This window comes from Microcaecilia unicolor, chromosome 4, assembly GCF_901765095.1.
Source record: "Microcaecilia unicolor chromosome 4, aMicUni1.1, whole genome shotgun sequence".
In the NCBI taxonomy this organism is placed as follows: domain Eukaryota; kingdom Metazoa; phylum Chordata; class Amphibia; order Gymnophiona; family Siphonopidae; genus Microcaecilia; species Microcaecilia unicolor.
Genome location: NC_044034.1, coordinates 44,642,303 through 44,656,313, shown reverse-complemented (window position 1 = coordinate 44,656,313; position 14,011 = coordinate 44,642,303). Strand labels below are relative to the sequence as shown.

General features: G+C 42.2%; 1 protein-coding gene across 1 annotated transcript; it reads left to right on the top strand.

Moving 5' to 3' along the window:
• The first annotated feature begins 1,004 nt into the window (after positions 1–1,004).
• GPR83 (G protein-coupled receptor 83) lies at positions 1,005–12,690 on the top strand. Its single transcript, XM_030202382.1, has 4 exons — positions 1,005–1,400; positions 4,543–4,668; positions 11,130–11,263; positions 12,066–12,690. Exons 1-4 carry the CDS (start codon positions 1,005–1,007, stop codon positions 12,688–12,690), a joined length of 1,281 nt encoding a protein of 426 aa, XP_030058242.1.
• Positions 12,691–14,011: the final 1,321 nt, after the last annotated feature.

Genomic DNA, 14,011 nt, shown 5'->3' with positions numbered 1-14,011 from the left:
AAAACGACCGGAGATGTTGAAACTCAACCCTTCCCCGAACACGCTGGATTTTGTTCAAAAGTGGGGGTGCTGAAGTACCTGCTGCATCCACAGACCTGGCACCTGTGCTGGATACAGAATGGTAGCCTCCTAAAGCGACAGCCCAGTGATGGTCCTGATTCTGAGCCCAGGCGATCAGCCTTTTCATTCCTTGCAGTTCATTAAACTGGCAGCAGTAGCGCGTCTGTATCAGCTGGGATGCGAGGATTTTTCCAAGTTTATTTGACCTAGACGCCTAATCAACAATCTAGGCGGTTTACAGCAATAACATAGTAACATAGTAGATGACGGCAGAAAAAAGACCTGCACGGTCCATCCAGTCTGCCCAACAAGATAAACTCATATGTGCACAAATCCCCAAATTCTATAAAAGTTGCTAAAAATTGAGCGTGCAAATTTGCACAAGATACTGTGCAGAAATGAAAAGAACGCCGATCTTAATAGGATCGGAAAGGAGAGAGAGAAGAGGAAAACAGAGGAGGTATCTTGACATTATGCAAAAAAAAAAAACAGCAGATTCCAAGAAGCGAACTTAAGTGTGTCAAGGTGGGTGGGGAGAGGTTGTTTTCATTTCAGTTTGTTTTTCCAGTACAGGGTGGGGGTGGAGAGAAATAGTGTTTCTGAAAATTGAACAATAAAAAGGGAAAGTGGGAATTTTGGTTTGCAAAGCAGAGGCACGTCAGCCTGGGGGGGAATGTTACGCAGCCCAATGGGCGGAGAGTTTTGCTAAGAGGTGTGAGTGAGCTCACCATATATAAAAAAGTGCCGAAGGGGGAGTGAGCCAAATGAGTTTTTCAGTCCCCCGTGGCTGTCTTTGAAGCTATGCTCTGTGTCTTTGGATTCTTATCTTTCTTTGAAATCATGAAGATCGCTTTCCAGGAGGAGGGGCAGTGCTCTCAATCCACTGGGTCGCTCCACGGGTGAAAAATCTCCGGCAGGTGAAGGGAGAAGCAGGCTCTTCAGAGATGTTGGCTCGTTTCTGGTGGCTGTCTCTGCCCTGCTTAGCCACTGCTGCCTATGACAGATCGGGACGTGGAGCTCACAACAACACCACGAGCTCGCCAGAGCCCTTTGCAATCCCAAACATTTCCAAATTCTTCTCGTGGGATAACTACACACTGGCTGACTGGCAGAACTTTGTGGGCAAAAAACCCTACGGGGCAGAATCCCAAAACCCTCTGCTGAAAGCTCTGCTGATTGTGGCGTACTCCTTCATCATCGTCTTCTCGCTTTTTGGAAATGTCCTGGTTTGTCATGTGGTGATTAAGAACAAGCGAATGCACTCGGCGACCAGTCTGTTCATTGTGAACCTGGCGGTAGCAGACATTCTTATAACCCTGCTCAACACTCCTTTCACTTTGGTAAGAATGTCCTAAAAGAAGCTCCTTGTAAATTTGCCCATTTCAGGCTGAAACATGCAGGGCTTTTTTTTTTGAGGGGGTACTTGGGGGTACTGAGTACCGGCACCTTTTCCATTGTCTGCTAAAACTGACCCATGGACCCCCACCATGTTTTAATGAAAGAGCTCAAGCTTTACACACCAATTCTGTGTTCTCATAGATTCTGTGACTGGTTGCAGGGGGCCTGGCTATTGTGGGGTGGGTCCCTCAGTGATCACCCCATCCCTGAAGGGTGGCCTAGCATTTGAGTACGGGCACCTTTATGTTAGAAAAAAAATGCACTGGACTCATGTCAACTACACCCAGCCTGACTTCGGTATTTTACTTTTCTTTGCCATTCCATGACTGAGTGGCTGTCCTCTCTTAAATTTCCTGACAGAGCAAATTAAGGGGTCCTTTTTACTAAGCCGCAGTAAAAAGTGGCTTGCGGTAGTGTAGGCGTGGGTTTTGGGCGAGCGCAGAAATATTTTTCAGCGCACATACCAGAAATGCCTTTAAAAAAAAATTTTCCCGAAAATGGACGTGCAGCAAAATCAAAATTGCTGTGCATCCGTTTTGGGTGTCTGACCTTACCGCCAACCATAGTGGTAAAGAATCTGCACGGTAACAATGCGTCAGATGCCACTTGGCACGCATCTGAAAATAAAATATTTTTCAGATGCGCGTAGCAGACGCGCGCCAAAAATAAAATTACCGCAAGAGGCATGCAGTAGTCGGGTGGGTAAGTTCATTTTGGCATGCGTTGGCCTCACGTAGACGCTTAGGCGGCTTAGTAAAAGGGGTCCTAAGATCTTAATCTTTCAGCACAATTCATATGTTTTCAGTACTCTCACTGAACTGTTATATCCTTTCTAAAACGGATAAGGTCTTGTTTACTTTGCTGAGATTAGCAATTCGGACCAGGGTGGCCCAACCATCAGACAAGATCAGCCAGCCACCTAGGGGGCAGCAACGAGCAGCTGCAGTCAAACAAAACAATAGGTTCTGATAGCTACAGTCTGAAATCATCACCAGCACATACTTGAACCTGCATTTTTAGAGGATGTTGTGCAATTATCATAGTAGTTGGAGTTTAATTATCAGAATCTTGGGTGGGACAAAATTAATTAAGGAAGGTGTAAGGCTGAAGATTTTCCCACTGCCCTTGCACCAGCTCTATTTGGGACAGCGTTTAAAGTGAAGTCAAAATATATAGTTTATCAATAGAAATCAAACAAAATAAAACATGGAAAAGAAAATAAGATGATACCTTTTTTATTGGACATAACTTAATACATTTCTTGATTAGCTTTCGAAGGTTGCCCTTCTTCCTCAGATCGGAAATAAGCAAATGTGCTAGCTGACAGTGTATATAAGTGAAAACATTCAAGCATTACTATGACAGTAAAATAGATACCATTGGAGATTCTACATGGAATGTTGCTACTATTGGAGATTCTACATGGAATGTTGCTATTCCACTAGCAACATTCCATGTAGAAGGCTGCGCAGGCTTCTGTTTCTGTGAGTCTGACGTCCTGCACATACGTGCAGGACGTCAGACTCACAGAAGCAGAAGCCTGTGCGGTCACATTGGTGATCTGCAAGGGCTGACTTCTACATGGAATGTTGCTAGTGGAATAGCAACATTCCATGTAGAATCTATAGAAATCAAACAAAATAAAACATGGAAAAGAAAATAAGATGATACCTTTTTTATTGGACATAACGTAATACATTTCTTGATTAGCTTTCGAAGGTTGCCCTTCTTCGTCAGATCGGAAATAAGCAAATGTAGTATATTTATAAGTGAAACATCCAAGGATTTCATTGACGGTCCAATAAAAAAGGTATCATCTTATTTTCTTTTCCATGTTTTATTTTGTTTGATTTCTATTGATAACCTTTAAGAGTGGACTAACACGGCTACCACACCTCTCTACTTAAAATATATAGTGAAACTGGCTCCCAGGGAAATTTGCAGAACTTCCCAGACTTAGCCTGGTATTCCTACAACCCAGTGGTATTTGCTTCTAGTCCTTGAGGGCCAGAAATGGTTCAGGTTTTTAAGATATCCTTACTGAATATAGGTGAGATAGATTTGCATATAATGGAGCTAGCATTCATGCAGATTTATTTCATTTGCATAGGAACCATCAGAGGTGACTTTTTTCACATGAGCCGTACACGCATGACTCACTTGCACTCGTCATCAGTTCCAAAATTTATATTTCTTAACTTTTTTTATACTTTTTGACTTTTTTTCATATAGATGCAGGGATTATACTTTAGTGGTGTAGATATCACCCCCACCTATGAGATTGTCCTCCTACCATATCAATTGGATTTTGCAAATTTATTTCAGGTATATTCATTAGCCATATCTTGAAAACTCAACCTGAATGTGGTCTTGAAGGACTGTCAGAGAATAACACTGCAATAGCCATTATAGTTTTCAGAATAACATAGGTGAGATAAATTTGCATATGCCAGATATTCAATGTAAGCAAATTTATCCCATGCATATTTATTAGGCTATCCAGAAAACTCGACGGACTAGGGTAGCTTTGGGAAGCTGTAGGATACTGGGAAGGGTTGTAAGAAAGCAAATATATGTGTGTTTAAATTAGTTTGAGCTTCAGAGCAGGGGATGACTTTATATGGTTCACTTCAAGAACCTTTTTACTGATGCTAAAAGCAGGCTCTGTGTGAAGTATGTAGCATTTGGTTGAAAGAACAAGGATGGGTAGGAAATAAGGAAAAATAGAACAGGAATTGTAAATGAGCTTTGACTTACACATTTTAAAAACCATGACAGATCTGGAAGAGTAGCCTAACGGTTAGTGCAGTGGGCTGCGAACCTGGGAAATGGAGTTTGATTCCCACTACAACTCCTTGTGACTATGGACAAGTCCAATGTCCTAGGTATAACATAAGTACTTGTATATAATAGGTAAACCACTTTGATTATACCCACAGAAAGGTGGTATGTCAAATCCCATCACCCTTCCCCTTCCCATCTAAAAGCTGATTCACATAACACAGGCAGATTTGTAATTATGTGCTGAAAACTTGCAGTTTTATGTGCAACAGATAATCATGTTTGTTTGTGGACCGTCTGCAGGCTCGTTTCGTGAACAGTACGTGGGTTTTCGGCAAGGGGATGTGCCACGTCAGCAGGTTTGCTCAGTACTGCTCCTTACACGTGTCCGCCCTGACCCTTACTGCAATCGCAGTGGACAGACACCAGGTGAGACTCACCTTAAGCATACAAAACCTTTTGCAAGATATCTCTCTACACGTTGCATCCGCACAGTTCCATGATGATAGGCACTGGGCACAGCTATGTACTGCACGGTGCTAAATCCATTTTAGGTTGATTCCATTAGCTGTCTATTCTCTGAAGTATATTTCTATATCTATTGCTTCCTCATTTACTCTACAAAATTCTTATAATACATTTTATTTAATTAGGGATTTCAGTGAATTGAGAACAACCACCCTATTTGGGGTTTGATGGGGGGTTTTTTCACAGGTGAAGTCTCTTCCCTGTTATTTCACTTTCGAGAGCTCCAGAAAAATCCTTATTAATGAACAACTTTGCAAAGGTTTGGAAACAAATGAGACATCAGAATTACTGTATCTGTAACAGCACCAAGGGATCCATAGTGATAGCTACTTTCAGGCAATATCTCTATAATCTATAAAACATGTATAAAATATCTCTAAGGTTCAATAAAGCAAACACTAAAAACAAATATTTCTTAGCACCATTCACCTATTCACATTTTTTTGTATAAGTGACAATGAATACCATAATCTCTGTCATTCACTAATTTCAGTCGTTGCACCCAATACCTAAATGTGTGTCCAATAATAGCAATAGTCAGAGAATATGTCCATAACCAAGCATATATTCCAGAACTTATCATGTTAAGTGGTCCAAAACGTCAGCAAGGGTAGCAAAATAATAGTAGATCTTCAACCCAGCTGTTCTATAAAATTGTGTGTTCTTTGTTGCTCTTTAAATTCTAAAATAATGTTAATTCCATTCCAACCAACTTGATCATTTCAGTAGAAACGCTTATCTTGGAGCAAAGTGTGCACACAGAGATCTTTGGAGGAGTGGCCTAGTGGTTAGGGTGGTGGACGTTGGTCCTGAGGAACTGAGTTTGATTCCCACTTCAGGCACAGGTAGCTCCTTGTGACTCTGGGCAAGTCACTTAACCCTCCATTGCCCCAGGTACAAATAAGTACCTGTATACAATATGTAAGCCGCATTGAGCCTGCCATGAGTGGGAAAGCGCGGGGTACAAATGTAACAAAAAATTTTAAAAAATATTCTAATAGAGACCCTGAAAATAGGACTGTAGCGGTGCTGCCTTATATGATAGCCAGTTCCAAAGTTACAGCTTTGATTCATAAATATCAGGCGATTTTACAAGTTCACCCTATTTTGCAAGAACGCCCTCTAATTGCCTACCGGAGAGGTAGAACTATTGGTGAAATGCTTTCATATAAATGTTTGGATTACATACAGAATCATGAGGATTTAATTGGCCATGTTCAATGTGGTAATTGCCAATGGCGTGCATTGACTATTGAGGGAATCCATTGGCAAATGAAAGGCAGTACTACTACTACTATTTAGAATTTCTATAGCGCTACAAGGCGTACGCAGCGCTGCACAAACATAGAAGAAAGACAGTCCCTGCTCAAAGAGCTTACAATCTAATAGACAAAAAATAAAGTAAGCAAATCAAATCAATTAATGTATACAGGAAGGAAGAGAGGAGGGTAGGTGGAGGTGAGTGGTTACAAGTGGTTATGAGTCAAAAGCAATGTTAAAGAGGTGGGCTTTCAGTCTAGATTTAAAGGTGGCCAAGGATGGGGCAAGACGTAGGGGCTCAGAAAGTTTATTCCAGGCATAGGGTGCAGCAAGACAGAAGGCGCGAAGTCTGGAGTTGGCAGTAGTGGAGAAGAGAACAGATAAGAAGGATTTATCCATGGAGCGGAGTGCACGGGAAGGGGTGTAGGGAAGGACGAGTGTGGAGAGATACTGGGGAGCAGCAGAGTGAGTACATTTATAGGTTAGTAGAAGAAGTTTGAACAGGATACGAAAACGGATAGGGAGCCAGTGAAGCAACTTGAGGAGGGGGTAGTATGAGTAAAGCGACCCTGGTGGAAGACGAGACGGGCAGCAGACTTTTGAACCGATTGGAGAGGGGAGAGGTGACTAAGTGGGAGGCCAGCAAGAAGCAGATTGCAGTAGTCTAAACGAGAGGTGACAAGGGTGTGGATGAGGGTTTTGGTAGAGTGCTCGGAAAGAAAGGGGCAGATTTTACGGATGTTGTAAAGAAAGAAACGACAGGTCTTGGCGATCTGCTGGATATGATCAGAGAAGGAGAGAGAAGAGTCAAAGATGACCCCTAGGTTTCGAGCTGAGGAGACAGGGAGAATGAGAGAGCCATCAACAGAAATAGAAAACGGGGGGTGTGGGGAGGTGGGTTTGGGGGGAAAAATGAGAAGCTCGGTTTTGGTCATGTTTAATTTCAGGTGGCGTTGAGACATCCAGGCAGCAATGTCAGACAAGCACGCTGAAACTTTGGTTTGGATGCAAGGTGAGATTTCAGGGGTAGAAAGGTAGATTTGGGAGTCATCAGCATAGAGATGGTAGGAAAAACCATGGGATGAGATTAATGAACCAAGGGAAGAAGTGTAGATAGAAAAGAGGAGGGGACCAAGAACAGAACCCTGAGGTACGCCGACAGGCAGAGGGATAGAAGTAGAAGAGGATCCACCAGAGTGAACACTGAAGGTGCGGAGGGAGAGGTAGGAAGAGAACCAGGAAAGGACAGAGCCCTGGAATCCAAGTGAGGACAGGGTATCGAGGAGTATGCTGTGATCGATAGTGTCAAAAGCAGCAGAAAGATCAAGAAGAATGAGGATGGAATAGAGACATCTGGATTTAGCCAGTAATAGGTCATTGGAGACTTTAGTAAGCGCAGTTTCGGTTGAGTGGAGAGGGCGAAAACCAGATTGTAGTGGGTCAAGAATAGCATGTGAGGACAGAAAATCAAGGCAGCGGCGGTGAACTGCACGCTCAAGTAATTTGGAGAGAAAGGGAAGGAGAGAGATGGGTCGGTAATTAGAGGGACAAGTAGGGTCGAGTGAAGGCTTCTTAAGGAGAGGTGTGACCACAGCATGTTTAAAGGCAGCAGGGACAGTCGCAGTGGAAAGTGAGAGGTTGAGAATGTGACAGATAAAAGGAATAAGAGCAGGAGAGATGGCATTAAGAAGGTGGGTGGGAATGGGATCAGAGGAACAGGTGGTACATTTTGAGGAAGAAAGGAGAAGTGTAGTTTCTTCAATAGTAACTTCAGGAAAGGAGGAAAGGGAATGAGGGGAAGGAGAGAGAGGGGAATGGACTAGTGGAGGGAGAGGTGGCGAGGTAGAGAATGCAAGGTTTATCTTTTGAACCTTGTCGTGAAAGAATTCAGCAAAGGTCTGAGGAGATAATGAAGGGGGAGTTGGGGAGGGGGCACCTTGAGGAGAGAGTTCAATGTGGTGAAGAGAAGTCGAGGGTTAGAGCCAAGAGAGTTGGTCAGTTGGATATAATAATCCTGTTTGGCACGTGAAAGAGCAGATTGGAAGGAGGTCAGCATGAACTTAAAGTGTAAGAAATCAGCTGATTTCAGGGTTCGCACAGTCACTCTCTCTCTCTCACACAGTCACTCTCACACATACACTCTCAAACATACACACTCTGAGGAAAACCTTGCTAGTGCCCGTTTCATTTGTGTCAGAAACGGGCCTTTTTTACTAGTATAATATAACTGACACGGACACTGTATCACATACATGACATTGCTGCTATTGGAATTCGTATTGCTACGTGCAGTAATATTATCTGAAGGATTTTAAAACATCTTTATGCACTGAATGTATAAGTTGAAAAATACATATTGAAAGTTATAACAATAAATAATTGAGATTTTCTACTAAAATTTATCAAGGTGTTTGGAATGGAATTAAACTTATTTTAGAATTTAAAGAGCAACAAATAAACAATTTTATAGAACAGCTGGGTTGAAGATCTACTGGAACTTATCTTGTTGCAGATAGTTCTTCTCTAGCACAGCTACACAAGAAGGGTGGTGTCCACTGTGATGCCAGAAAACAAACTGTTCAAGTCGACTCCTCTTCAGTTCATATCCTCTACACGAAGTCTTGTTTCGCCAGGGCTTCCTCAAGAGGAAATGAAAAAGTTATAGGCATGAAGCTATTATTGGCTATACAACAAAGCAGTGGGTAAAAAACCAGGAGTTCCAGAGTGAAGATGAACCAAACTTTATTAATCAGTATATTGACTCGACACAATGTTGTGTTTCGGCCAAAGGGCTGTGCAGTCTAAGAAACAGCTGTTTCTTAGACTGCACAGCCCAGACGCTCATGCGAGTGATCTGGCTCATGCTTCAGAACAAAGGTCTTAACACTACAATACAGACTGTATTTTACAACATTGCTAATTCTGGATCATCATTATCGATCTCAACTCAAGTATTTAGACTCCTGATGTAGGCCCTTTGGCCGAAACACAACATTGTGTCAAGTCAATATACTGATTAATAAAGTTTGGTTCATCTTCACTCTGGAACTCCTGGTTTTTTACCCACTGCTTTGTTCTATTGTGACTATCCGTGGGATTTCGTTGAGTTCTCCACGTTTGTGGATTCTCTACTTGCTATTATTGGCTACACATTTAGGTGTTATGTGCAATGATTGAAATTAGTGAATGCCAGATATTATTTATTTGTTGCATTTGTACCCCACATTTTCCCACCTATTTGCAGGCTCAATGTGGCTTACATAGTACCATCAAAGGCGTTTGCCCAGCCGGTGGATAACAAATACAAAGTTGTATGGTGATCGTATGAGGTATAAGTGGAGGTATTCATTGTCACATTTCTGAGCAACATTCACCTAGTCACATTTTTTGTATATTTGTTTTTAATGTTTGCTTTATTAAACTTTAGAGATATTTTATAAATATTTTATATATAGGTCCTCTGCTTTGTTGTTGTTGTTGTTGTATAAATATCAGGTGACCAGTTTTGTAAGTTCTTTCCCCCTGATCATATATATTTTTTGTGTTTTGCAAATATCACTTTAAACCAAGAGAACTTATTTGTATATTTAATTTTAGTTAATGTGTAAAGAGAGTAAAAGCATAATACCTCCTTTAATCACACAGCTCTACCTCATGTTCTCTTAGGACCCATAACTTGGACTGACCCTGAGGTGGTGCCCAGGGTGAATCAGTCAGCACCCCCCCCCCCCCCCCCCCACACACACACACACCCCAGAGTGATTCCCTGCAGACCCTATATGGCATTTTGCAGTTTTCTTCAGGACCCCAGTGTATACGCCCCTCTTTCCTTGCTCCTTTCTCACCACGACCCTTGCCAATATTTTCCTTCCTCCTCCCCCCCCCCAGTCCCCAGCCAGTGAGGGCCAGTTAGGTTTAGGCAGATGATCTTAATCCCTGCCTATGTTGGTCAGTGCCTTGAATATCACTAGAAGACAACAGCCCTCTGTTTCCTGCTCCAGAGTGACCCTCCCCCCCCCCAAGAAGTATATATGGAATAGTTAGTGGAGTGAGGCCAGAGCAGGAACAGCACAGTCACTCTGCTCCCCAAGTCCCTCCCCTCCAGGCAGGAAAAGGATGTGAACACTAGTACCTGCTATAACTTCCAACCTTTTTAACCATTGTGATCTGGCACCAGCATTGAATGCTTAAAGCCGTGGGTTCCCAAACTGCACTGTGGCTCCCTGGTGCGCCGCAGTGAACTGTCAGGGGTGCTGCAGAAAATTCTGACCTCCCTCCCAACTACACCTGAACCACCTCCTCTTTGCTGGAAACATGTCTCACGTGCTCCTCTAGCTAGTGTCTCTCATCCCCTACGTGTCTCCCTCCCTTTGCCCCAGGTCCAGAAAACCCCCATCTCTGAACATCCCCCCATGTTTGCTTGCAAATGTATCTCCCTCGAGAGGTCCCCTGCAGCAGTAGCATTTCTCACACTGCTACTGGCACCAGTCCCGAAGCCTTCCTTCTGCTGCATTCATCCCCTGCGGCAACCGGAAGTTACATCACAGGGAACTGAACATGGCAGATGGAAGGTTTCAGGACTGTTGCCGGCAACGTTGTGTAAAATTCTGCCACTGCTGGGGACCTCTGGTGGGAGACGCGTTTGCAAGAAGACACAGGAAGGGGGTGTTGAGAGAAAAGGAATCTCAATTTGGGGGTGGAGAAGAAGGAGAGAAACATGCTTGAAAGAAGCAGCAGCAGTATGACAGTGAGCCTGAAGTGGAGCTGGAAACTACTGAGGAGCCCTCCCCCCCACACACACCAATTAGCGTGATTGTTAGCTCCCAATTATCGGCATTAATTGGCTCCAATTAAATTGTGCACACAAGTTAAAGTGTCGGTTATAGAATTAGGGGGATTGTGTAAGGTCATTTTATAAGAGGCATTTTTTATATGTGAAAATTCCTTTATAAAATTACCCCCAAATGGGAAAAACTTTATCACATTCCCTGTTAAGAAAATAGCTGAAGACTTTGCTTTAGATTGTAGGTCAGAAGGCTGAGAGCTGGTTAATTTGAATAGAAAAGTTTCACAGATCACAAATTTCATTTTATTTTTGATAGGTTATAATACATCCTTTGAAGCCTCGAATATCAACTGCTAAAGGTGTGGTGTATATTACCATCATCTGGATCATGGCAGCCTGTTTTTCTCTCCCACATGCAATTTATCAAAAATTATTCACCTTTGAATACAGGTAAAGATACAGAAAACTACCAAGTATTATCATATGAACCATTAAATCCAGTATCATTAACATTTATTTTCCTTCTGTTTTACCTATTGTACTTGTTATTATTAATATATTATTAAAATTAGAGATTTCACCTGCATAGAACATAACACAGTAACATAGTACGTGACGGCAGAAAAAGACCTTTACGGTCCATGCAGTCTGCCCAAGAAGATAAATTCATTTTACATGGTATGTGATACCTTATATGTATACCCGAGTTTGATTTGTCCTTGCCATTTACTCTTAATGGATGGTACATTGGATACTGTATGCCAGGGGTTCCCAAACCTGTCCTTGGGACCAACAGCCAGTCGGGTTTTCAAGATATCTTCAATGAATATGCATAAGATAACACTAAATGTCTAATTTCTAATATATTTCCACCATTCATGATGTATTGTAAGCCACATTGAGCCGGCAAAGAGATGGGAAAATGTGGGATACAAATGCAACAAATTAATGAATTTGCGCACAGTGGAGGTACTGCATGTAGATCTACCTCACGTACATTCCTTGCAGACATCCTGAACAGTCCAACTGTTGTGGAGAACATGGTTTGGGAAGCCCTGCTCTAGACTTCCTAATACCAGTAAGTCTTCTGCTTAAAATTTACTATTATTCGTTTCCTGGATTTTTCTTGGGTCCCAAAATACTGCTGTCTGAACCACCTTTGGTGGATCTTCATAGATGGAGTGAAACAAAACTTACTAACTGAGCTGTCTCCTGCATTCTGTATAAATCTGTTCAACCCTTCCTTTTGCAGTGAAGAGAATATCCGCAGTCTGTGTCTCCCAGACTTCCCTGAACCTGCCGACCTCTTCTGGAAATATCTGGACTTAGCAACATTTGTTTTGCTCTATGCTTTGCCTCTTCTGATCATTTCCATCACTTACACCACAGTGGCCAAGAAGTTGTGGCTGCGCAACGCCATCGGAGACGTGACGACAGAGCAGTATTTCACCCTTCGCAAGAAGAAGAAGAAGACTATTAAGATGCTGATGCTGGTGGTAGTGCTGTTCGCTGTATGCTGGTTCCCCTTGAACTGCTACGTTATCCTCCTTTCCAGTCAAACCATTCGCACTAACAATGCCCTCTATTTTGCTTTCCACTGGTTTGCGATGAGTAGCACCTGCTACAACCCATTCATCTATTGCTGGCTGAATGAGAGCTTTCGAGCAGAACTAAAGGCTTTACTTGGTATGTGCAGAAAGCAGCCAGGGACAAGGGAACACAGGCTTCCTTCCACTGTTCCTTCTTATAGGGTAGCCTGGCCCGAAGGCAGCAATTTCAAGAGGTTTCAGGTTTCCCAAATCCTTCCATCAACCTCTAATCTACACTCAGGCAAAACAGACATCTCCTCAGTTGAACCTATTGTGGCTGTGAATTAAACATGGTACTTGGGAAGAAGTAGACCTTAGCAACGATCACAAATGAATATTGAGCCAGAAAGGAACAAAGATACAGTGGTTTATGGATATCTCCCCTAAACATGATCCTACTTGCAAATGTCTTAGGTGGAGCATTTAAAGGGCAATTCTAGCATCACACAAAATGCCTTGACAAGAGATTAAATAGAGAGAGAAAAAAAAACAGGGAAAACTGAAACACCCTGTGGGCTTTTACAGACCACAATTATTATAATAATGAAACAGGAGTGAACCAACAGGCAGCCAAAGTGATCCTATCATGAAGCTCATTTGTTCAGGTGTTGCTTGCACAGTAAGGGGAGAGAAAGCTAGGGAGAGGCTCTACACTATTTTATGAAAACATGGGAGGCCAGCTTAAAAATACTGTGGTCAATATTCAAAAGCGTTTATCTGGATAAGTGCTGCTGACTGGGATATTCAGAAGCATTAGCTGGAGAGAACCTTGCGTTCTCTTAATGACCAGTGCTTGGTACTCCCAGGTCCTAAACATTGCACAATTTCAAAATAACTAGATGCAGTGCTTTTTATTTTTTTTTATTTCCCTTTACTTGGAAAAACATTCAAAAACCTTTCAAAAATGTTAAATCTGAAATTAAGGCTTGGCTATTCCATCAAGCATATAACAATCATTATGACCGGCGGCTCCTCTCCTATGACAACTGTACTCTATTCTACTTCTTTTTCTTAAACTCTACTCTTTAAAAAAAAAAAAAAAAACTTTTTTTTTTTTTAGCATGTATGGTTTTCTGACCTATTTTATAGTATGGAGTTCATTTCAATGCTTTTGTTAGATTGTACACTGCTCGGTTCTGCGAGTCAGTATGAGCGGTATAGTAGTTTTTTATTCAACTATATATTATAAACTGCTGACAGTCTTATCCAGATATTTTGATCGCCTCGGCCAGCATTTAAAAAAAAGTGCTACAGTGGCTGAATATTGACCCAATACATCATATTTTTATATTTGACAATACATTCAAGGCAGGTTTTAGGCATAGGCAAAGCAGGAATGTGCCTAGGCCTTAACATTAGGAGGGTCCTTCTCCAGTGGTGATCAGCGCTTCATACCTTCTGCTTCCTCCACTGTTGCTTTTCCTCTGTAGTCAGAGCATGCGGGGAGTTGGAAAACGCATTTAATATTATGACCAGTGGAGGGTGGGGGCAGTGTGCTTGCTTGTCTATAGCCCCCCAAAGGTTTAATCCTGCCCTGAATACATTTACAAGAAAAATTTAACCAAAAGCTATCTCCCAGTTGCTAAATTCCAGGTCTGAAAACAAAAAT